Source organism: Orbicella franksi, chromosome 2 (genome assembly GCF_964199315.1).
Source record: "Orbicella franksi chromosome 2, jaOrbFran1.1, whole genome shotgun sequence".
Lineage (NCBI taxonomy): Eukaryota > Metazoa > Cnidaria > Anthozoa > Scleractinia > Merulinidae > Orbicella > Orbicella franksi.
The window spans coordinates 3625952-3650298 of record NC_138146.1 but is presented as its reverse complement, the minus strand read 5'-3'; the positions used below and the strand labels follow the sequence as shown (position 1 = coordinate 3650298).

The 24347-nt window shown below is 42.0% G+C and overlaps 2 protein-coding genes and 2 pseudogenes across 2 annotated transcripts; all 4 read right to left on the bottom strand.

Moving 5' to 3' along the window:
• Positions 1-307: 307 nt before the first annotated feature.
• Positions 308-5327, bottom strand: LOC145477726 (uncharacterized). Its single transcript, XM_081455569.1, has 2 exons — positions 5239-5327; positions 308-3420 (listed from the first exon to the last, which is right to left on the bottom strand). The coding sequence occupies exon 2, from the start codon at positions 3393-3395 to the stop codon at positions 2082-2084; it is 1314 nt and encodes a 437-aa protein (XP_081311695.1). The 5' UTR covers positions 3396-3420; positions 5239-5327; the 3' UTR covers positions 308-2081.
• Positions 5328-6925: 1598 nt separating this feature from the next.
• On the bottom strand, positions 6926-10961 carry LOC145477710 (uncharacterized). Its single transcript, XM_081455567.1, has 2 exons — positions 10892-10961; positions 6926-8298 (listed from the first exon to the last, which is right to left on the bottom strand). Exon 2 carries the CDS (start codon positions 8279-8281, stop codon positions 6938-6940), a length of 1344 nt encoding a protein of 447 aa, XP_081311693.1. The 5' UTR covers positions 8282-8298; positions 10892-10961; the 3' UTR covers positions 6926-6937.
• Positions 10962-13083: 2122 nt separating this feature from the next.
• Positions 13084-15100, bottom strand: LOC145467303 (uncharacterized; annotated as a pseudogene).
• Positions 15101-16324: 1224 nt separating this feature from the next.
• On the bottom strand, positions 16325-23417 carry LOC145477695 (uncharacterized; annotated as a pseudogene).
• Between the last annotated feature and the right edge of the window lie 930 nt (positions 23418-24347).

The following is a 24347-nucleotide window of genomic DNA, read 5'->3' as shown; positions in this document are numbered from 1 at the left end:
TCCTCCATGTGGATCTCATCAGTTGCCGGTATTTCAAACTGCTCTGTACGTTTGTAGTTGCCACTAACGCAACTCGTACAGATGTGAGAATGAGATATTTTGCGGCTTGGCACAAATCTATTTTAGCCAATCAGTATTCTCGAAAGTATTGCTCGCGGTCTTTATCCAATAAGAAACCATTATATATTTCCATGCAAAAGCGTGACGTCACATAACACGATTCGCGTCAGCTCTTCGTAGACGTTCCCTCCCTCCCGTTTTTCCTCGGGGGGTGGGTACGGCTACACGTAGGCTAATTTTAGCCTATAAATAAGTAACACCATCACTTACATCAATAAAACACAAACTAAGCAGAGACAGACACCAACGACGCGTAGTATGGATCAAGTTTGGTGACCTCCAATAAAAAGTGTGATTTTGAATTCACCGTTCGTCAGAAATTAATTAGCTGGCCGTTGTCGAGAGGTTATTTGGTCAGCTGGGACAAGTTTTAGGGGCCGTTGCCGTTGTGGAGAGGTGACCGTTGTATAGATCTAGAGAGGTTAAAATAAGAGTGAATATATCACGTGATGTTCTACCGGGACCAACAAAATTGGCCATTGTAGAGAGGTGGTCGTTGCGGAGAGTTGGCCAGTGTAGAGAAGTGGCCTTTGAAGAGAAGTAGCCGTTAGTGGAGGTTCGACTATGGGTATTTAAATCACGAAATGAGACCTTCGCATTTCGAAACTTGACAATGGCATATTGCCGTTATATACAATAATCAAACGGAAAGACTCAGCGACCTATACTAAAACTGACGAAACGAGAGACTTAACCAGGGTTTTCTAGCGGCGGGAAAAGGACAATTGTAATAATCTGTAAAAAATAACAACAGCAATAAGAAAGACTCGGGAGTGTTTCAAGGACAGTTGTCCCCCACCCTCTCCCCCTCAAAGGCAAGAAACATCATCATCATCATTATCTTTATTTAAAAACACGGTAAATACATCAGGCATTAACAATTTAATATAAAAGCTACAACTTATTACGAAAGACTATGTGTACAGATAATTCTTCTATAATTTAAAACCGGACAAACCATGGAATAAGTTCCATATTTCAGCCGAAATTGCCTTTCAATCGTGGATCTATTGCATTAATTCTGACAGGGTCTGCCAAACTTACCCACAGAAATTTCACAATTGCATATCTCTGAAAGTGTTGATACATTTCGTTGATTTGGAGTGAGCTTTGAATGACGCTATAGAGGAAATATCTCCAATGTATGGCTTTGGAGACCAGGAGGACTCGCGAAATTCACAGTAATTAAAAATAGCATTGAAATTTAAATCAGTTCAATCAGAAGAGTAGTGAAGAGTATTTACAATGTGAAATGTGATTCTATCCTCACCACGACGATCAAACTACACGAGCTACGAGTACACATTAAAGTTTGCCGGTTTCCCAGACTGATATCGTTTGTTACACATTCAATTTTCTTCACTCATAATTAGAAAAATTTGATTCGTTTTTCACCTCGTAGCGTTCCTCAAAACACTTACGAATCCGGTTGTGTTTAAAGTGCATTTTCATTGTCCCATGTTAGAGGGGTGGAGCTCTCCTCAAAAATTTTGAATCTCCTAAATAAAACCAATCTTTCCATGGCACAGGCTTTATTGCAACCCCCAAAAAACACTATAACATTAAAAAAAAATGCTGAGAGAGAATAATTAACGCGACTTTATAATTACAATCAAATATTACCATTGAATGTTGCCATTAAGAATGCATGACTAATTTATCCAAAGCAACAATACAGAAAGATTGCGTGTTTTTTCTTCACGTGTTACCATTAAGACAGTAGTTGATGCTGAGCATATTGATGGTTCTATCCATTCTAAAATCCCTAATTGATGCTAAACTTTACAGCCCTAAAATAACTCACGAGTATCCCTTCTGTCATGTGGGAGTCTAAGCACTCGTCGCTCCTCCTAAGTAATTATATGAATAAACAAAAAAAAAAGAGAACGTTAAACTTACGGCATTGTTGTCTACACTATTTGGGTGGTTAGTAACGTGCACCTGCTATATCTGACTTCACGTTAGAATAACAGTTTGTCTATCAACATGATCAGCATGGCAATGACTGCAAACAAGCCACCGTTACCGTGAGAAATTCGAGTGGCACCATTCCAAGGAGGCTTATTTGAAACTGCAAGTGTCCGGGTTTTGACACATGATTTATCGGAGCACACAGCCAAAGACTTGATCCAAACATTGTATCCATCCACCTGCAGCCGAAGAGTACCCTTTTTTACGGCTGAAGCAAAGTCGTTAACAGTCTGTTCGAAGCTAACTGATTCGATGGGAGCAGTGACGATACCCAGGGCTTTTACGTCTGCCATGGCCATGATGATGTCCACATTACCAAGACTAACCCAATTTGAAGTGTAGGCGAGCCAGTCCATCACATTTGTGTTCCACTTCAAGGAACTTGCAATGGCTTCACCAACTCCATCAGCGAACCGACTTAAAATATCATTATTTGAAAGAGAACCTGGTGAACGCCTCTTTCGTCGCATGAGATTTTCCACATTTAGCTTCAAAAGTTTGATCACATTCTTTAAGTTTCGTTCGAAACAGTCCATTTGGCTGATGGGCGAAGAACACTGGGTTCCTATGTTCCACAATCCTTTTAGAGACTCCCAAGCTGTATCCAGCTTGAGGAACGATCCCTTGATTGCCCAGAATATCTTGAAGTGATCCCAACAAAAGACGTCACAAATCGACTTCACTCCTTCACCTGGATTCAAGTAGCATTGAGTGTAAGAAGCAAGAGCTTTCTCTCTTATTGCGTTACAAGTTTGATTTTCTGAGTCCCTCAGCAAAGGTGCCATAGCAACCAGTTGACATTTACGGACAGCCTCCATCCACTTCTGCGCGTCTGGACTTAATTTGGCCTTTTGTTCTTCGAACACTCTGCAAAACCTCTCGGCATATCTTATGACGTAAGCATTGCCTGAAGGTTTGCAAAAAATTCTCCTTTCAAAGCAATTACGATACCAATAACAGGAATTTCCAGCAGGGCTGTAGCACTCTTGAGGCGGGATGATACTGGGAGGGGCCTGCGGGTAACAGGCGCAATCGTCTGACACGGAGCCTGAACTTCTGCGATGCAGCTCGGACATGCACTTGTACCAGCAATAGTGTCGAGTGCGGTCTGCACAGATGTGATAGCGGTCACTTTTTTCTAGGATATGGTCTGATGTCAAGCAGGTTGCCCACTGGTACTCTCCCTGGTAACCCTTGATTTTTAAGCATTCGATGAGACCTGTCGGGCCTTTGTCTTTGTCGCACACCTCTCTGGCCCATCCACTCCGAACCCCAAGAAGCAACAGGAAAGTGAAAACCCGCATTTCACGCCAACGATGGACCTGTTAACTGTCAATGGAAAATAGCTAAGATGAGGGTTTCGTCTGCAGTACGGTTTTTGCTATTGTGCGAAAAGACACTACAGGTAAGAGTCAATGTGGAATACGGGTGTCTGTAAGGGTAACCCTTACAGTTGTTGAGGGCTAACCACTGTGGAGTCAGTGATATTTAGGGTAACCTGACCGCTATTTAGGCTAACTTTCATGCCATTTCGCCATTGCGTGTATTAAACACGTAACCTGCGATCAGGCGTTGGTTTTTGGTTTTTGTTTTGTGTTTTTGGCGAACGGGGGAAGAGTAAAAATGAACGCCAGATTCATTTACTTCCCCCAGCTGTTAAAAAGAACGCCTGATCGCAGGTTAGCCGAAACGTATATTACCAGTCTGTTTTAAGATCCTTGACCATTGCAAAAAAAAGTTCAACTAATCTTGCATTAGGTTGTCACAATATGGCGGCTAAAGGACGTGCCGATCAACATAAACACCAATGCTGCTGTAATCAAAATCTCTCGGTTTGCTTAAGGGCATTAACTGAAACACAAATTCTACCTTTTTGAAGTCGTCTCTCCGTTTTTTAAAGTGATTTATGTTCCAAATATTCCGAGGATTCATTACTGATTTCTTGAATTTCTAGACAGTTAAGTATAAACATCATCTAGGTTAAAAAAAAGGCTTCCGATCAATCTCCTGTCAGAATCAATTTTCTTTGGAGACTATGTCGTTCATTTGTGTGCTTCCTAGTTATCACGATCCTCCAAGAGCGACTGAACAGGTTTTCATACCATTTAGCAATACATAAGACGAGAGAGAGCGAAAAATTGTATCGAAAGAAGGCATTTTAAATAATGCTTCATGGCAAGAAACTACTTTAATGCGTTATGTCTTCGTATCTCGTAACAGAGGTGACTACTTAAGAGCGGTTCAATTTTCCCGCACGCAACTTGTTTGGGACAAGTCCAGTCGTGATTAGAATTCTCTCGTGTAGTTCAAACTTGCAAGTTGCGGGCGATTTCCATATTTTGAAGCATATTTTTAACCCTACGACAATCGTGACCTTAGGCAATGTTCAATGATTAATACTGAAGCTGCATGTGATTTTTGCATGACGCGCCAGGAGCGCGAGATATAGTACCCTGAGCTAGTTACAAAATAAATATTGAAATTCCATGACTGACCAGTCCTGGTGGCAGAAGCCTGAGAGTCGAATTGACCAAAATCTTAGAGGCTTTCACGTTCTTTATTCTGTTCAGGCTGCCGGCGTTTTTACTGTATCGAATTTATGTTTCATATAGATTCATTTCAGTGTAGGTTGTGTTGTCCGCTTAAAAACAAAGGTCAGACGAGGCCCACATGAATCCGCCTCCTTCAGCTCCTTAGCAACGACTATTTGCTGTCAGCCATGTTTTTCTCGATCATTGCAAGAACGCTGAAGAAATTTGATCTCGAATACCCTTGTCAACATAGTTCTTCTGTGAAGAAATGAATAGGGACGAAAGAAGTTTGTAAAACCTTTGTGAAATCTAGACTGAGTGCAATGAGAATGCCTGGAAAACCTTCCGATATTTCGCAGATCTTTTTGGTTCATCGACAGTTCTGGTCTTTGTGGCTGCACAAGGAGTATGCAAAGGCTTAGAGAAACTTAACTTTACTGAAAAATGAAACTCCGCTCATAAAAAGCAAGAGACCAGAGCATTCACAGACATGTAATTGCAAGGCCGTTGCACTAATCAGGTAAACAAGCAACATAGCAGATACATTTGCACTTTGTGCGTGACACAAGTCGTGCAGTTAGCACGTACTCTGCGTGTATATAGATTCGGTACTCACCAAAGGTTGTCTACTGGAGGAAACAGTAGTATGACAAATTCCAGCACTTTCACTGTCCACAGGAATACTGATGCTATGAGGAAACGATCTTGCTTTGTAGCTTACGGGTCCCGTTTTCACGCCCCGAAAATCTGAATTTCTTTCTCAGATAGGTGGGGAGGCTGGGTAAACCATGAGGGTGGGGGAGACTTGCTCAAAGATATTCATTTTTATCAAGTTTCGGGAGCTAGAACATTATCTCATGGCAAAAATATTGCCTGTTATAATACGTTTTGTCGTTAGCGATAATTTTTCTTTTTCGTTCTCTCCAGATCACACGTATTAGATACAGAAGCTTCTTACTTCCTTTTATTATAATGTGCTCTCATTCCCAATAAGTTGATATAATTATGGACCGAAATCGCTCTAATTCCTCGAATTCCTAGAACTTCAGTGTGTAATTAATGACCCGCACATGCGCATAATTAACCGTTTAGATGCCAATAAAGAAGCTCTAGTCAAGTCTGAAGTATTGAAAACAATGTTTTATTCTGATGGCATCACTCTAAATGAAGAAATTCTGTTATTATAAATTAAATTTAGTAAGCCCAGCAGTGACGCTCGACAAAACTTTAACCAAATCAGTCGCATGTGCCGTTACCGGTACTTGATAACTGTAATGACAATGATAATGATAATAATACTTATACAGGGGGGCGATCTCACATGAAGTGGTTTTCAGAACGGCCCTGTAAGTCTACTAAGAATATCTATTAATTTGGTAGGTCTATTAATTAAACGAGTCAGTCTTTTGTTTCTGAGCAGTCAAAACAGGAAGAGGCAGTGAAGCGTTACCAAGAATCTGTCAAGCAATTTAAGGGCTGTTTTGTTTATATGGCACGCCTGGTTCAGTATTACAGAACGAAAAGTTCAAGAGCAGTTTTGTTTCAAGATTTTACTCAGAAATTCGTTCAAGGCTGCAATATCATAATGCAGATAAAGGTTTCCTTCAGCTGAAGATGAGATATATGTAATCGTGTCTGAAATTTTCGGCCTGATTCTCTGGCACGCATAAGCCGATTGAAATTGATGTGGCTGAACGTCCGTGCTCCTGACCTATTAAGTTGGGTGAGCTTGCAATTAGCTAGAAGAGCAATATAGATCAGTAAATTTTTAGCAATTTTGGAGACATGTTTTATAATAAGTGTTACTAGGGAGGTTTTTTAAGCACGGCAGAGAATATCACGCTGATCCAAGTCTAGAATCACTCAATCACTACATAATTCAAACATACCTTGCAGCCGCTAGCTTATATTTTAACTAACAACATTATTTCTTCATCTACGGAACGCAATATACGTGGGAATAAGTATATTTTGCTGATCGAAATTCTCTTGAATTTCCACCAGTGTTTTTCACAAGTTTAAAACACACTGAATACAAATTAGAAGACGATTACAATTATGTCTTGGTTTTTCTTTCAACTGTTTGAACACTGGTTTAAGTTAGTAAAAAGAACGCAAATAAGTAAACTTGGCATATTATTTTGGTTATTGTTTTTAACGTATGACTAGCAACGTGCGATACTTTTAACATAACGAATTAAATGAAAACGGAAGATTAATGTTACATATTACTTATGTTCGCCCGGGCTTGGCTAACATACTTCTCACACTCACAGTATAAATCAGTAGTTTGTTTAAAACATCATGACTCCTTGTTACAATAAGAGCGTGTTCATGAACATGATCAACAAGGCAATGGCTCCACACAGGCCAACGTTACCGTGAGAGATCCAGGCTGCACCACTCAATGGAGGCTTATCTGAAACTGCCAGTGTCTGGGTGCTGTTGCATGATTTATCTGAGCACGAAGCCAAAGACTTTACCAAAACTTTGTAGCCATCCACCTGCAAGGGAAGAGTTCCATTTTTCACAGCTGAGGCAAACTCTTGAACGGTCTGGTTGAAGTCAACAGATGGAGCAGACGTGGTAACTATACCCAGGGCCTTTTTGTCGGCTAAGACTATGTAGATGTCCAGATTATCAAGATCAATCGCAGCATCAGTGTAGGCAAGCCAGTCCATCACGTCCATGTTCCACTTCAAGGTATTTGCAATGACTGAACCGACTCCATCCGCGAACCGACTTTGCAGATCAGCGTCTGGAATGGAATCAGTAGAACGCCGTTTTTTTTGCTTGAATCTTTGGATTTGTATCTTGAAAAATTTGATCACATCGTTATATGTTTCTCTGGCTGATTCGAAAGTCTGCCTGATCTTAGACGATTTGCATTCAGCTGCTATGTTCCACATTCCTTTCAAGGATTCCCATGCTGTATCTAGGTCGATGAAAGAGCCCTTAATGGTCCAGAATATCTTGACGTATTGAAGGTAATCGAGATCACAAATTGAAGGCACGTCCTTGTCCGGTTCCAGGTAACATGGAGTGTGAGAAGCAAATGCTTTTGCTCGTATTTCTTCGCATGTTGAATCATCCCAAGGGCGCATCAAGGGTACAAGAGAAACCTGGAGACATTTGCGAACACCATCCATCCATTTCTGTGCGTCTGCACTGAACTTGGCCCTTCGTTCATCAAACAACTTGCAAAACTTCTCAGCGTAAGTTATTGCGTAAGCATTGCTTGAAGCTTCGCAAGGGTGCTTCTTTTCCAAGCAGTTTCGATACCAATCACAGGAATCTCCAGGTGGGCTGTAGCACTCCGGGGGTAGGGGTGTGGTGGGAATGGCCGTGTAGGGATTAGACGTTGGACTACCAGGTTCACAAGAGCAATCTTCTGTCACTGGGCCATAATTTTTGCTATGTACCTCAACCATACATTGGTACCAGCAATAAGTTGCAAAGGGGTCGAGACAATAGTGTTTGTGGCTACTTTTTAGTTTGATGTAGACATTTGACAGGCAGGTTGCCCACTGATATTGGTTATTGTATCGCGGTAATAAAATGCACTCGGTAGGGCCTGCTGGCCCTACATACTTGTCACACTGGGCGGCCCATCCAGTCTGCACCATAAAGATCAAAAGGAATGCCAATAAAGTCCACATGTCACTTTAAGGTAAACCTGCAAACCGTAGATTGAAAATGACCAACATGAGCGGTTTAATTAGAAGCTTGGATTGAATTTTGTGATGAATACGATGGCTAAGAATAATCTAATCCAGAAGCAACGCTAAGAAATTTGGTTATAAGTTAGAAATTATTGATTCAACCAGTGAAATCAGTCCTGTCCCTTAGCACTCCCTTCCATGCTCTGGGCTCTATATAAGGCGGGTAAGAGAGAAATCTGGGACTTAGCCAATATGAAAGAAGACGGTATGTAATGCATTTAGTCTACTTCAACCTGTGGAAAGCAGTTCTCATGTTGGTTGATTACGAAACTCTCTCGGGGAAGAAATGCGAAATATCAGTAAAAAAAATCAGTAAACAACATACAATCAATCCATCCCATACTGGGTATAGCAATTAAAACGCTTTACTTGTTGGGGTTAATGAGTTTTAACAGAGATTTTTTAATTCGCAAACAGGATGCTTAATCGCAAATTGAGACCAAAAGTAGTTGTGCACAAAAGGTTCTTACAGACCCCTGTTCACAAAGGGAAACATGTCTATCAGTACAGTAAACTAAGTAAAATACTTAAGTAAAGTTTCGTTCGAACTAAAACGTTTCTTTCAAGTGAAAGAAGGTGCAGATCAACCCTAACTTTAGTGTAGTTAGTAGAAAAGTTCTACTGAGTGCTTCACAAATTCTCTTAAGCAATGTTAGTTATCTGAACTTCTCGCTATCTGGAGCTGAATCGAGCTGCTTCAGACACAATTTACTATGAATGCTTATCATTGGGAGTTTTTACCGAATGCTAACTGAATCCTTCAAATCCTGACCAACTTGATCACTAACTTCCACTGCAAGACTCGAAAAAAGTCAAGTTAGTCAACTCAACTATACGTGCCCGATTTGTTAAAATCTGTGTGATGGCTACCAATTGCTGGTTTTCAGTGTCACACCATTCAAAATAGATCAAAATTAAAATCAAAACCGTTCAATAGATAAAGTCCAGAATCTGACAAAAGAAACAAGGTAAATATGCAAAGACTCTCGCCAAGATTCAGGTCACAGCATTTTTTCTTATGCAAGATATACAGAGAAATTTTTTTAACCAAATTTATAGAGATTTGTTTGGAGACGGATGGGCACCAAACATGGCGGCCGGAAACCAACAGAAACATCTTTCACTGAGTTTTGCTACAAAAGCGTGAATTTATCCCTCAAGGAACTCAAAAACATTAAAATAATATTTTTTCTAATGCAAAAACTGTTCAGATAGCCAAATTCCCCGAAATAAGTCACTTTTTTAACCAACATGACAGCTCTCTCGGCCGTCATGTAAATGCCGCGTCACGCAAAAGCTTAGAAATTCAAACGTAGTCTATAACAAAACCAAGAACCCATTCGGAACAAAAAATTACATGAATACTAGTTTTCAGCTGCTCTTATACCTCTTGAAAGTAAAATATCAGGAGGATCAATAGTTTTGTAGTTTGAATTTTAGTGACGTCATGTGAAAACCGGCAATAGCGACATTAAAGATGCAGTTTATTTCAGTCTTCAGATTGACGAGATTAAAATTCCATACTTTATGGACAGACACCTTCGGAACCTCGGAAGCCATAAGCTTCTTAGAACTATTTTCTTTATCTACATGGATTCTCGTCACCAAAAACCATTTGATCACATGAGGGCTGTCTTGCATATGTCCTAGTGATAGCCCTCATGATCTGCCGGATTAGATTATGGGGCGTTTTTGAACGTCAACCTTTTTAAAACCGTTCTGTTTCGCTATACAGAGGCATTTTATGTCGAGACTCCAAAAGTTTAAAGAAGCAGTCAGGCGTATCAATGACATACTTCTAAATTGTGTCTGACAATGACTTGTGTAAGCGTCAAAGACATTGTTTATAACAACTATGTTAGACATTTCGACCGAAAAACAGCGGCCTTCGTCGGTTCTAAAAAGTCAGCTGAATAACGTCTATCTAACGGTTCACAACTCTGTGCGTGGTTCGCCAGCAAAATGGAACAAACGGCATGTACAGATACCACGTCATAGGCGATTACTCAATCAGTGACGGTATAGATATCTGGAACGTTGACACGTTTGCCGCATTGCTGTTTCTATTGGAATACCAGACCTCTAGAAAACGTTTCCCATGATAGATATGAGCCTTGTCGGCGATGATGGCGGAATTAAAGTCTATGTCATCGCGAAACTAGCTGAAGCGCGTGTTGCGCAATCCCAGAGTTATTTCAGTCTCCAGCACAAACCTCTTATGTTCTCTTATCTTTGCTATTAAAGGCTTTCCTGAAATCTTTCGAGTTTACCAAGAATATTGCAGATTAAATCGTGAACTGGCGGAAATGCCTGTGTCATTCGCAGGTTAGGAACAAACTTATGATCACCGCAAAGCGAAAAAGATTTGGAAACCGTGTTACTGCTAGATGCAAATTGCGCTTAGAATTTCACAGACCAACGCCTTTTTCACAAACTAGCATTTGCTGCAGACGCCGAAAACTGGGTTTGCAGCACAAAATGTGACAACAATTAAGCGTTATACAAATGCTGCATTCAACGCAATGAACAAAACCGGCCGATACTTACCAAAGACCGTCTACAGACTCTATACTCGGAGAAACAAGAGAAGAAGTGAATAGATCGCGTAGCTTCGACGACAGGGAGTAATTGAAAATTTCAATTCATCTAACTGTCATGGTTGTTGGTAATCACGTGAAGTACGAGTTTAGAGGGGTCGGGATCGTGGGGGAGACCTCCCCAGGTGGATTTTTCCACAATTTTTCAGCTAATTTAACATGAATGGCAACAGAAACATTGATTTTAAGTGACGAAAGTAATTATTTGTGGGTTTGTTTTCTCTTTTCAGACACCTGATCAAAACTATTAGTACTTAAATGTTTGTACATCCCTTCGAGCCCCTCCCAGGTGCTCCTACTGGGTTATGAATATTTCAATTGCTGTTTACATCCTAAGTTTAATTAATAATAAGTAGTTAAGTTTCCTAGATGTGATGGTATTTCTGCCTTCAGAGACTATCATCGTCTCGAGCTCTTGCTGCCTTTCATTCATATAGAGCTGCAACTGGAGAGTGAAAGATGTTGATATTGAATTGTGCCAGTTTACAGTCAGATGACGAATTTGCGAAAATGCAAATGCTTACCGTCTCCCACTCTTGACAAGGTTTTTACCACGTTTTATATTTGCACCCGATTTTTTATTTCTTTATATATCACTTGACTAAACTGAGTATAAAGCTGGATCTAAAAAAAGTCTCCGATGAGTCTACAAGTAGCTCTCATCCCATCTATGTGAAACAGCCGTGTGCAATGAAATCCTAAATATAATGTTTGACCTCCTCATTTTATTGTGACCTGGTATGCGTGTGCTTGAATTGTGCACGAAACGAGCCACGTAAAAGACCATGATCAGACATATCCAGAGTGACATTAGCCGAATAATGGAATAGATTACAGAAGCCGGGCTAATCTCGCGTGTACTTCACTTCGATCATGTTTTGAAAGCGACTTGATGTTGCGTGTGCTCATACACACACGTAAAATTAAGTCAAGCGTGTGCTCTTGGGTAATTTTGAAAAGGGCTCCAGATATGAGCACCGTAATACATAGATTTTAGTGTGGGTAACTAGCCACACTCTGTCGGCATCCGCGGAGTTTGTCTGTTCACGAGAAGTTTGTCAGTTTGCAAGAAGTTTGTCAGTTGGCGAGAAGTTTGTCAGGTTACGTGAACATGTGTCACATAGTTGTTAGCTAATTCGCATATTTGTTAACTAATTTGAGATAAGGCTGGAATGCTTTGTTTTTCTGATCATTCGTTTTCGGGCAAGTTTTCCTACGTGGTACAATGGTTACCAAACTCATCTTCCAATCTGAAATAGTGGACCCGAGTTCGATTCCAGGATCCGATTTCCGGAGTCTTTGGTTTTTTTCCGTTTTCATGTTTAACCTTTTATTTGCTGAAATATATGTAATTATTTTAGGTTTGGAACCGATAACAACACGGTTTATGAAGTTCCGAAACTATACTATTTCGCATAATTGACCTCCAATCGCATATCATCCGATGGCTTGATTCAAAATTATAAAAAAGTCCTAGATTTCTCTAAAGATCTTAGGCAGTGTATATGCATTTGCTGTCCAAACACCGGTGTAATGATGTGAAACTCGACCTATACGTCTCGTAAAGAAGTCGAGACTACCTTTCGTCTTCGAGTGACAGGTAAAATATGTTGGGCACCCTTTCTCGGTTTCAACCAGGTAACGAGAGGTTTACCAGGTAGAGTGGCTCAATTGATAGGTAGAAAATCCATTAGGGCAATGCAGGTCATGCAGTGTCAACAAAGAGGTTTCTCTGTTGTTGTATTTTATGTCAGTGTGCACGAAAAGTTATTCGAGATTGAAATAATACATAAAAGAGAAAAAAAAGGAACAACTCACTTGGTTTTCTTTTTCAAAAAAGACTGCTGTTGTAACAAGTAGGGCCAGGCTAGAAGTCATTAAAATAACTCGTATGACTGGAATAATCCCTGAACCACGCATGTCCGCAAAGCTGACCTATTTTTTTCTGGCCGGGACTACGTTAATTTACTTCGTAAAAGAGGTGCCGATGTGGACTGTTCTGTAAGAAATATAAGTGACTGAAAATCTGTTTACATTTATCATCGTTTTGATCTGTGCGTTTATCATGTTCAGCGACATTTTACTTGGACTAATTTTGTTTGACTATGACGGTGATTTTTGGAATTGTCTATAACCTTCCACTTCAATAAGTAAGAATTACACGGACCGTATTTATTACTGTCTATAATTATTTCTCAATGCATCAAATAACACTGGCTTCGCATATGATCACGACAGCAATGACACCAACCAGTCAAACACGGCCAACGTGAGAGATCCTCGCAGCACTATACCATTTTGGAGGCTTGTCTGAAATTGCCAATGTAATGACTGGATGTTTTGAAATGATTTATCAGAGCATAAAGCCTTGACTTTAGCCTTGACATAAAGACTTGACCCAAACATCATCTACCTGCATGGGAAGTGATCCGTTTTCTACGTACTTCTGAGGCAAACTCTTGAATGGCCTGGTTGAAGTCAAGGAAGGGCAGAAAACGGGAAGGTCGACGTAGCTTCAATACCTAAAGCGGCTTTTGTGTCTGCAACCAAGACTAAGAAAACGTCCAGGTTATCAGTTGAATCAATCATATTTCCACCGCAGGCAAGCCAGTCCATCACAGCCGTGTTCCACTTCAAGGTATTTGCAATCGCTTGGCCGATTCCATTCACAAACCGACTTTGGAGATCAGCCTCAGGAAGAGAATCAGTTAAACGCCTTTCTCCTCGGTTAAATTTTTGAACTACAAGTCTCGTGATTTTGATTAGCTCTTTTGATTAGCTCTTTTTTTCAATACTTAATTGTAATGTCTGCAATTGCTTTAGTCCGATATCCTGGTTCTTTTCATGGGAAAAGTATGGACAGCTACTCATTAAAGGAAGGAAATTAGCAATTTTTTCACGAAGTGTAACCTTGATCGACATACGTGCATGACATCACCGAATTAGGGTGTCTTCTCGATCTTTTTTTTTTTTTTTTTTTTTTTTTCAATTTCCGTAAAAGGATCGGAACAAAAAAATAAAGTAATTGTTGAATTACAAACTACAGGTGGTACTCCCAAAGTCCGAACGACCGCTGTACAGGAAAATCAACGGGTAACCATGCACGAATCGACTAAATCATTATTAAGAGTATCCTTTAACCATCATTTGGTTATACCCGTGGTTATTCGTGGTTACTCGTGGTTACCGGTGGTTTATCAGCATTAAATAATCGTCACTCCAAGCTAAACTGTAAAAGGAAACAAAAACTTTGTATAATAGGAATTAAATCGGGACACCACAGAAGGCACGTTTTTTCTTTTCCATATTAAGCATTGTACGGGTTTTTCTTTTCTTTTTCTTCTTTTTTTGTCCGTAAGTCTCCTCAGCTCAGTCAATATGAAAACAAGTGCTGTTGCCTGCCGGTATAAACTATAAAAAATAAGCTAAGCATTCTAAGTTAAGTAAATACGGATAATCCATTATCAAACGTGAGTATGCACAAGTTGATATCATTGTGTGTACGACGGAATGTTCAACTAAATAATGCTACAGGACAGCTGATAATTGTGTTGTTCTGTTTTGTACAGTTTGTAGCGTTTTTCAGTCGTTTCGAGTCTCAAGATCAAAACTGATCGCCCGAATTACATCTTAAGAAAGGTGGATTCAAACGTAAGACTACCATTCATTTGTATCTTTTATCGAGAGGTGGTCCAGGACCAAAATGAACAACAAAAAAGCATGAGAAAATGTTGAAACGTTTTCGTGGAAAGTACGAAGAGCAGTCGTTGGTAAATAATGTTTGGAATGACCAAAAGGTAAGACAAGTCGATGTAGCATTAATTTAGATAATTTAAATAAAAAATTTCCCCAGAAGGACTAAAACAATAAACGCCCCATTCATCGGCTTCGTACCAGAAAGGATTTCCTGTAATAGTTGAGGTCTCACCCGACAGCTGTGGGGAAGTGACTGTGTCAGTCCTCTATAGCTGCAATTAACAATTCCTGGTCAACTAATGTGGTAACTGTAGCTAAAGACGTGCTGACCTGGACCTCCAGCTCAGGGTCTTCCTTAGCTCTAGTTACGAACAACGAGCGAGCAACTAGCTAGCACAGGCGCCAAGACAGAGGAATCATAAGCAAGAGAAAGACACCTTAATGGCCTCCTTTGCCTTCCCATTATATCTTTGCAAAAAGAAAGACTTCTGGTGTGACAATCTAGTGGCTGGTCCTTTCGACTCTACGTCCGACCGCTTGGTCAAGTCGGGCAGTGCCGCTTGTTGCATTACAGAGGAAAAAGTAGTGTTGATCTTAGGTGCCTCTCTTCACCCAGAAGAAAGACTAATTATTGACACAGTTTTGTTGCACTGTGCGAGATAATGCTGGGCGGTAAATTTCGATGGATAAATATCGCGCATACCATTGAAGAAGAAGGGTAACGAAATAAATGGTTTTCTTGCTGAAAAACAGCAGTAACAGTCACTGAGCACAAGTTTCAAGTCAGGCAAGACCTCAAAACAATGGCAACTACACAGTCAAGGACAGGGAGACTATGAAAAATGCCAAGACTTTACCATTTTATTAACCACTTTGTTGAGGAAATTGAAAGTTACAGAGTACCGTAAATCCTCGAATTAGCGCCCAGGGCGCTTATTTCAAATTTAGGAGAAGACGGGGGACGCTTATTCGAGGGGGGCGCTTAATCGAAGGGGCAGTGGGGCGCTTATTTAATTTTTTCTTAATCGTGGCCTGACATGATAATTTTTTTAATACATCATCTGCGCGTAAACAACAACATAAGCTGTTTATCGACATAAAAAGCTGATCCTAATTTCAAATCGCGGGACCGTTAACACTTGTAATTTTTCCCAAACTTAACGCGTTCAAAAACTGAAACAATGCACAAATCTAATACTACACGACGAAAACTATACATCCTTTGTTGTCTCATTACTCGTCCACAAAATGGGGGGAGGGGAGGGGGGCGCTTATTCAAAGGGGCGCGCTTATTTTAATTTTTGGCTGATAGGAGGAGTGTAGTATTCGAAGGGGGCGCTTATTCGAGAGGGGGGTACGGTATACTAAGATAAGTAAACTGATTAGTGCACAGGAGTTAACAATTTTTTCACTTGATTTTCATCGACCATTTCTTCTGAATTTCTTTATTATTTTCACATTACCTAGCCTTATCTCTGAAGTTTCACTTCGCGCAATTTTTTGATAACTTCAATAACTTGATCTGATAAGATTTTTGGAATACTTGGTGATATTAAAAAGTTCGATATCATAGCTCCTTCTTAATAAAACAAAACAAGACGATAATGCAACACGTAGTAATGCTATAATTTACTGGAAAGGTTACTATTTAAGCAAGGTTACAATCTTCGCCGCGCCAGACTTACAAGCAATCAGAAATGCCAGCAAGGAAAATGAAACTAAAATGTAAGCATGAAACGGAATTTTTATAGAAGAATCTGTTCGTTTTTCCGTCAACTTGATCAAGGTGCGGTTGATTTGATCATTCCGAGATTACTTTAAAAATCACAAGAACACCATTCTAGCAGCCCTTGATATAATTTTACTTTTGTTCAAAAGCAAAGTAAATACGATAATACATCTATTTTAAAAAGACAGTGTTGTCCGTCAATAGGAGAAGAGGAGCAATAACTGCACATAGTGCAATCTGAATGAGGAAAATCCCAACAGCACCATTCCAGTTTGGAGACCTGACCGAAACAGCCATTGTCTGTGGCTTGTCAGAACAGGTTGCCAAGGACTTGACCCAAACATTGGAGTCATGAACCTGCATGAAGAGTCGCCCTTCTTCTATAGCGGAAGCAAACTCTAGCATGGTCTGGTCCAAGTTAACAGACGGAGTTGATGTATTTACAATACCCAACGATTTTTTTATCTGCCAAGACAATGATGATGTTTAAGGTGTCTGGATCACCAGAGTTTGCACCATCGGCCGGATGGGCAATCCAGTCCATAACATCCGCGTCCCACTTCAAGGTACTTGCTATGGCTGAGCCAACTTCCATCTGCGAACCTACTCCTGGCATCAGCTTCTGAAAGGGAATCACTGGAACGCCTCTTGGGTTGTGAAAATGTTTGGATTTCTAGTTTTGCCACTTTCATTGGGCTTGCACTTCTTCCCATAAGGTATTTGCGAATCTGACTGTGTAAGCCACATTTGGTTCCTATACTCCACATTCCTTTTATAGACTCCCAAGCCAGAAGATCTTGAAGTATTCCCAGCAACCGAGATCACATACTGTAGTATCGTGTGTTAGGACTGGGCTCTAGGCCCATTGCATGCTATGCTGGGCCAACGCAAGCCCGGTTACCGTTGTCGTTTTAGTTTCGTAGCTAGTATGGCGGCCATAGTCCATTAAATTGGCGACGAGGAACAACCAACAATGCCAGACGAAGCCGACACTAGTCAGAAAGGAAAGTCAGGAGTTCTTGCCAGCGTACGAGCAAGCGTGGGCGCCTTTAGTTTGAGTGGCGAACCCGGGCAACGCGAGAAAACATGGAAGTTATGGAAAGACCGCTTCGAGCGAGCCACTCGATGGATGGTAGTCAATGATACCGACAAGCTAGACTTACTGTTATTAGTAGGAGGGGTAGAGCTCCAGAAGCTACTCCAAACACTGCCCAAACAGCCCACAGATTACAAATCGCACATCGAAATGCTGGACCACACTTCAAGGCGAATCGCAACAACACTTTGGAGTTGTACAAGTGGTTCAACACGAAATGGTCACCCGACATGTACCTCGCTGACTTCGAGACGAAATGCAGAGAGCAAGCGCTTCATTGCGATTTCCCCATCACACTGGACAACGCAATCATCATGATGACTGTGGTCAAAACCAGCAACGCCGACCTTCGGAATGAAATCATTCGGAAAAATGGAGACTTGAAATCGGTAAGAGAAACAGTTAAGGCTTTTGAGATAGCAAGTGAAGGCAGTCAAATGATGAAAAGCGCAGAGGAAGAAAAAAGCCAAGATAAGGGCGATCCAGAGTTAAAACGAGTTTATACACCAGGACGGTTCAGCATGAGAAATAGAGGGCCGAGTCGTATCGCTGACCATTCGCAGGCACAGGCCAGACCACCTTGCTTGAAGTGCGGAAATGAGGAATGAGCAAGTGACCGTTGACCTAGTCGAAGAGTACAAGGATGTGTTCTCGGGTTTAGGAAAGTTGAGAGGGGTCAAGGTGAAATTGCACGTGGACCCAGACGCAAAAGGTGCCGTGCAGAAACAGAGAAGAATATCTTTGCCACTCAAAGACAAATTTGATGAGACTCTGGACAAGTGGGAGCAAATGGATATCATAGAAGATGTTGGAGACGAACCAACAGAATGGTGCAGCAATGTTTTTCTCACTCCGAAGAAAGACGGAGAAAACATCAGGGCTAGCTTGGACATGACAGACACCAACAAGTACATAAAGAGAACTAGACACGCCATCACCAGCTTAAGCATCGCCCAGAATGCTGTCTTTTGCGACATATACTTGCAGTGCTCAGTTTTTCAATGCGCGGAATAATATTTACAAAGATTAGCTGTCGGAATTCCGACTGCTCTCGTCAATGAATCGGCGGCTGTCAATCAAACGGTCTGATGTGTGAAGTAAATCCCAAAGTGTAATAAGTTAACAAAAGCGCTCTAATTTAAAGGCGGCCTGCGCTCTTTACAAAGACTTTTGTCAACAAAGTCGTGTGCAGCGACGTTCTCACTTTTTTAGTTGACATGTCACACTCGAAACGGTTTGAGCGCGCGAGCCAAAAGCTCTCCCACAAAAAAATTTTCTTCCAAAGCGTTGCCAAATGGAAAGAACGGTGCGCAAAAAACTTTCTTCTACTTTATCGTTGTCCTCTTTTACTCGACCGGTCAGAGCAGTTCATCAGACGTAGTCTTTTACTCGATCGGTTTACGTATTCTGTCGTTGATCGAGGACTTAAAAGATAACACAGGTCTTTTTCTATTCGAAAGATGAAGGGGAAAATAAATGACATTTCTGTTTGAAATTTCGGAGCCGAACAAAAAAGCAAAGGCACGCTGCGTGTCTTACGCCTGAGCGAGCATTGTTGTCCATTGTTTGTGTGAGATAATTATTCAAAATTGGATCCGTTTTAATTGATCAAAACATTTAAAAGGCCCAGTTTCGAGTATTCAGTTGTTAGAATCCTCTTTGGAGTAACATGTCAAAGCGTGCAAGACACCAGCTAGGCTTTTACGCATCACTATTTGATGACGTTTATCATCGTAGATGAGGACCAGATGACATGCTGAACAGATGACATGCTGAAAATTCGTTTATTGCAACTTGCGCAAAGCGTTACTTTAAATACGATGGTTAAGTGATACATTTTATCACCTCTCAATTTCAATGCCTTATAGCGTCGGCGTGTGTCCTATTGTTTGTGGAGGCGGAGCTTGGCATATATTAATATTCTACCAGGGAATTCAAAAGAGTTTCGCTCTATTGTTCTTCTAGTCTCCGAGGCGAACGAAGGCTGAAAGATCGTTAGGAGTGTTCGAAAGTTGGACAGAACGACCACTTCGAAACATTATTTTCCGTTAAAACTTGGCATAAAGCTTCCTTTAGCAACATACATTCAAAGCCGTATGATAAACGTTAAGAGGGGCACTTTGAAGGAGTAAAATTCTTCCTCCACATATTTCCTCATATAATATTTTCCCTCAAATGGACCAAATTCAGGAAAAGAAAACGACTAAATCCACTTTTCGTAAATTTCAAAAAATGTCTCCTTTATTCCATCAATGTCTCATCTACAAAAGCCCTATGATAACCACTACGAAACACAAGTATGAAGCACGTAGACTCTAAACAAGTATGCGTAGTCGACCATTTTCTGGTCATTTTCTTTATTGTTTAACCACCGGCAGCCTAATTAAAAATTAAATTTCGCGCGCACTCTACATTTAAGTCCCGGATGTGTCGCGGCATTTAGCGCGATGGAAAGCTGGGGCCAAGTATTTCTCTCACTTAGACATGAACGATGGATACATGCAGCTGGAGCTGGCCGAGGAAAGCAGGAAGCTTACCAAATTTTACACGCATAGAGGGCTGAAACGTTTCAAAAGGCTGCATTTCGGGGTCAACAGCGCGGCAGAGATCTTTAACGAGGAGGTTCGCAAGATCATAGCCCAAGAGCCAAATGCTGTCAGCATCTATGATGACATACTAGTTTTCGGCGCAACGCCCGAGGAGCATGACGAAGCACTCAGGCACATATTCAAGCTGTGGCGCGAGCACGGGCTCACACTTAGCCTGGAGAAGAGCAGGCTCGACCTCCGAGCTGTGACGTTCTTTGGAAAGGTGTTCTCAAGCGAAGGAATATCACCAGACCCAGATAAAGTAGCAGCCCTGAAGGAAGCAGGTCCCCCACAGTCAGCGGCAGAGGTAAGCTCCTTTCTATTCTTCGCTGGAGCAAACGCAGACTTCATGGAGGGATTTGCACAGGCCACTGCACCGCTGAGAGAGCTACTCAAGGTGAATGCTAAGTTCCAGTGGACACCAGAGTGCCAAAGGTCATTTGAACGGGTCCGGGAAATGCTGACGGACGACACAGTGATGGCATACTTTGATCCACGACGGAAGACAAGGCTGAAGACCGATGCAGGACCAGGTGGAATGGCAGCCACCATGAAGCACTATGACCCTAGGCCAAGCGATGGCAACCTGTCACTTATCGATCAAGAGCATTCACTGACACTGAGAGCAGATACTCACAGCTAGGAAGCCAAAGCTGTGGTGGAATGGGGTATCTTTGCCAATCAGATATACCTTTATGGCATGGGAGACACATTTGAGGTTGACACCGACCACAAACCACTGCTACAGGACAACTGCACCACTTAGAGAGGATACGCGTCCGCCTACAAGGCTTCAACTATCGCCTCAATTACGTACCCGGAAAGAAGGAGGGAGCAGAGAACAATGAAGCAGACTACCATTTACGGCATCCAGAGCCACTGGCTACGCAAAAGAGCCAGGCCAGGCCAGGCCAGCTGAATTTGAGCTAAGAGAGACGGTGGAAGAGTTCGAGATGGATATCATGGCTACTGTGAAATCTTCAGTGCCTGAAGTAGTCACCTGGCAGGAGCTGCTTGAAGAAACGCACTCAGACACTGAACTGTCGGACTTGAAGGAAGCCATAGCTAGAGGATACTTCACGGCGCAAGAGAAGAGAGCGCTCGGGCCGCAGTACGACTCCATTTTCACCGAGTTGGCTGTTGTAGGAGGGCTGGTAGTCCGAGGTCCAAGAATTGTAGGTCCCAGGACTCTGCGGAATAAGGTAGTCAAGCTCGCGCACGAAGGCCATCAAGGTATCACCAAGACCAAGGAGTACCTGCGTGCCAGGGTGTGGTTTCTAGGGCTAGACAAAATGGTGGAGGTGCGCATCCAGCACTACCACTCGTGCCAAGTGGTGAACGTGTCACCAGAACGAGAACCGTTACGCATGTCACCCATGCCCAGTGAGCCTCGCAAAGATGTTGCTGTAGACTTCTGGGGCCCCATCCATACCGGAGACTTTCTGCTGGTTACGGTTTGCAAGCAGTCTAGATGGGCGGAAGTAGAATTTGTCACCACCACCAGCGCCAGGGCGGTGATGCCAAAGATGGATAAAACCTTTGCCTCGTTGGGCATACCAGTGTCGATAAGCAGTGACAATGGACCTCCGTTCAATAGCCAGGACTTCAGTGACTTCAGCAAGTACTTGGGCTTTCGTCATGAGCGAAAAACGCCACTGAATCCGCAAGCCAATGCAGAGGTTGAGCAGTTCATAAGAGTACTGAAGAAGCTGTACCAAATCAGCAAGTTGGCGAGATCAAATTTCAAGCAGGAGGTATACAGATTCCATCGTGCCTACAGAGCGACTCCTCATTGCACCACTAAAATTGCTCCGGCAACATCTGATGTATCCCGGTCGCAAGTTCCGCACCAGGCTTCCCATCGGAGTAATTCCTCGTGAGTATAACTTTGAAGAACTGTTCCAGAGGGATCTTGAGAAGAAAATGCAAATGAAAGGGTAGGCAGACAACAAAAGGTATGTCAAACCCTCTGACATACAGGTGGGAGACTCTGTACTAGTCCGAAAGGAGGCAATCAACAAGGCCACACCTGCCTATGAGGCAGAACCATTGCGGGTGCAATACAGGAAAGGCACCAGGATGGTAGCTAAAAGGCCAGATGGCAGCTCCATCACAAGGACCACAACTCACTTTAAGAAAGTTTCCTTCGGATCGATCGAAGAAGCCCTCAGGTGGTCCAGTGCAGAATGGCCAGCAGAGCCTGTCAATGAGTCATCACCAAGCACCGGAGAAGATGGGCCCCCTGGTTTGGAGCAGACTGATGGAAGCTTGATTGGGATGGGCGCCAATGAGTCCATCCCCGCCGATGCTGCCTTACCGGCCTGGTTGACATCACCACTTGCCCGGGATCAGGGACCAAGGAGAAGTGAGAGGCATCGAAAAGACACTGACACATATTTAAAGGAAAAGTACCCAGACTCTGAGCTATAATGCTGAAGTTAGGTAACTGTTCCCGATCTAGAATGGACTTTAGACACTGACTTCTTTCGTGATGAGTTGTTGTTTATTTTTCTAGGTGTCACCCCGTAGAACTATCTGTAAGCAAGTGGGGAATGTTGTATCGTATGTTAGGACTGGGCTCTAGGCCCATTGCATGCTGGGCCAACGCAGGCCAGGTTACCATTGTCATTGTAGTTTCGTAGCTAGTATGGCAGCCATAGTCCATTAAACATACTAATGGCACACCTTTGCCCAGATGCAAGTAGCATGGCGTGTGAGAAGTAAAGGCCGTTTTTCGTATCTCTTGGCACGTTGGCTCTATCCATGGATGCAGCAATGGCACAAGAACGACCTGAAGGCATTTACGAACACCATCCACCCACTTCTGCCCATCTGCACTGAATAATGTGTATCGCTTGTCATACAACTTGCAAAACGTCTCAGCGTATCGTATGACGTATGCATTGCTAGTAGCTTCACAAGGATACTTTCTCTCCAAGCAGCTGCGACACCAGTTACAAGAATGGCCAAATGGGCTCTAGCATTCCGAAGGTAAAGATGTGTTCGATGAGAAGTTGTATGGGCTGGATGTTGAATTGGCACGTTCACAGGAACAGTCCTTTGACACTGGACCGGAAGTTTTGTTATGCACCTCAAGCATGCACTGGTACAAGCAGTAAGTTGCAGTGGGGTCTTCACAAATGTCCCTTTGTCCACTTTTTTGTTGGATATAGGTATTAGTGAGGCAAGTTGACCCACTGATAGCGGTTGTAATTCGCTAGTTGAACGCATTCGGCAACTCCTGATGGACCCGAATCTTTGCCACACTGAGAAGCCATTCGCTTTTGTACAAAAGGAACAAAAGGACAATTAATGACCTCATCTTAATCTGTGTAAAATAAACATTGTTATAACATAGCACGCGCGCTAGTCCTATCTAATTCCCATTGAGTCATCATGAACAAAATCTCTATAAACGCACGGTCGTGCGTATATAAGATGACGTGTGCAGTTTCAATTTAGCTGCAAAACTTCCGTCGAGTTTAGTGCAAGTTCCTTTCGTTTAACTTTCGGCAATGTGAAGATTATTCTCAACAATCCAAACTCTACTTCGAGCCTTTGATTTTTGCCAGGCTAAGATGTTTACTTAAACGGAGTATTTTGACTTTGTTTGTCTATGTTTTCATCGAGTATTTTTGACTTTGTCTGCCTACATTTTCATTATAATTAATTCGAAGAATCGAATTTTTCATTGACAATTTTGGAAACCAGGTTAAGCGTTTTCGCTCAACCGTTGCTCAACTGATTGTGGCGTGTTAGGATCCTAATGAGCTTTGTTTTTCTTCACCGTGCATTGTGAGAACTTTATAGTCAATCACAAATAAAACATGTTTTAGCGCCCAAGTTGTTGTCGCCATGTTATAAAAGAATTTGTTCATGCTTTTAGCTGTGCGTATATCGAGTTATGGATGCACTTGAGAAGTTTGGAGAGCTCACAAGAAGCTAGAGTCGCACTCGGCTCTCGCCTCGTGCGACTCTTACGCTTTTTTCGTGCTGTCCAAACTTCCCGCGTGCATCCATAGCTCGATATACGCACGCTAAGCATGAACCCATTCTTAAATATTAACAAATTAAAAAAAGACTTCAAATTCCCAAACAAGTATCACGTAATGGAAAAATCAATGAAAAAAAAAAAAAAAAAAGACTGAGAACAGCAGCATAAATTTATGCTCAGAGGGTAATCAAAAAACACCGCGACGTCAGCAAAGACCTTTTTTTTCGTGCTCGCCCGATCTGTCGAACGCTATTTCGCGCTTGGCCGTGGATGAACATAGTTATCCATTTCATTTTCGACTCC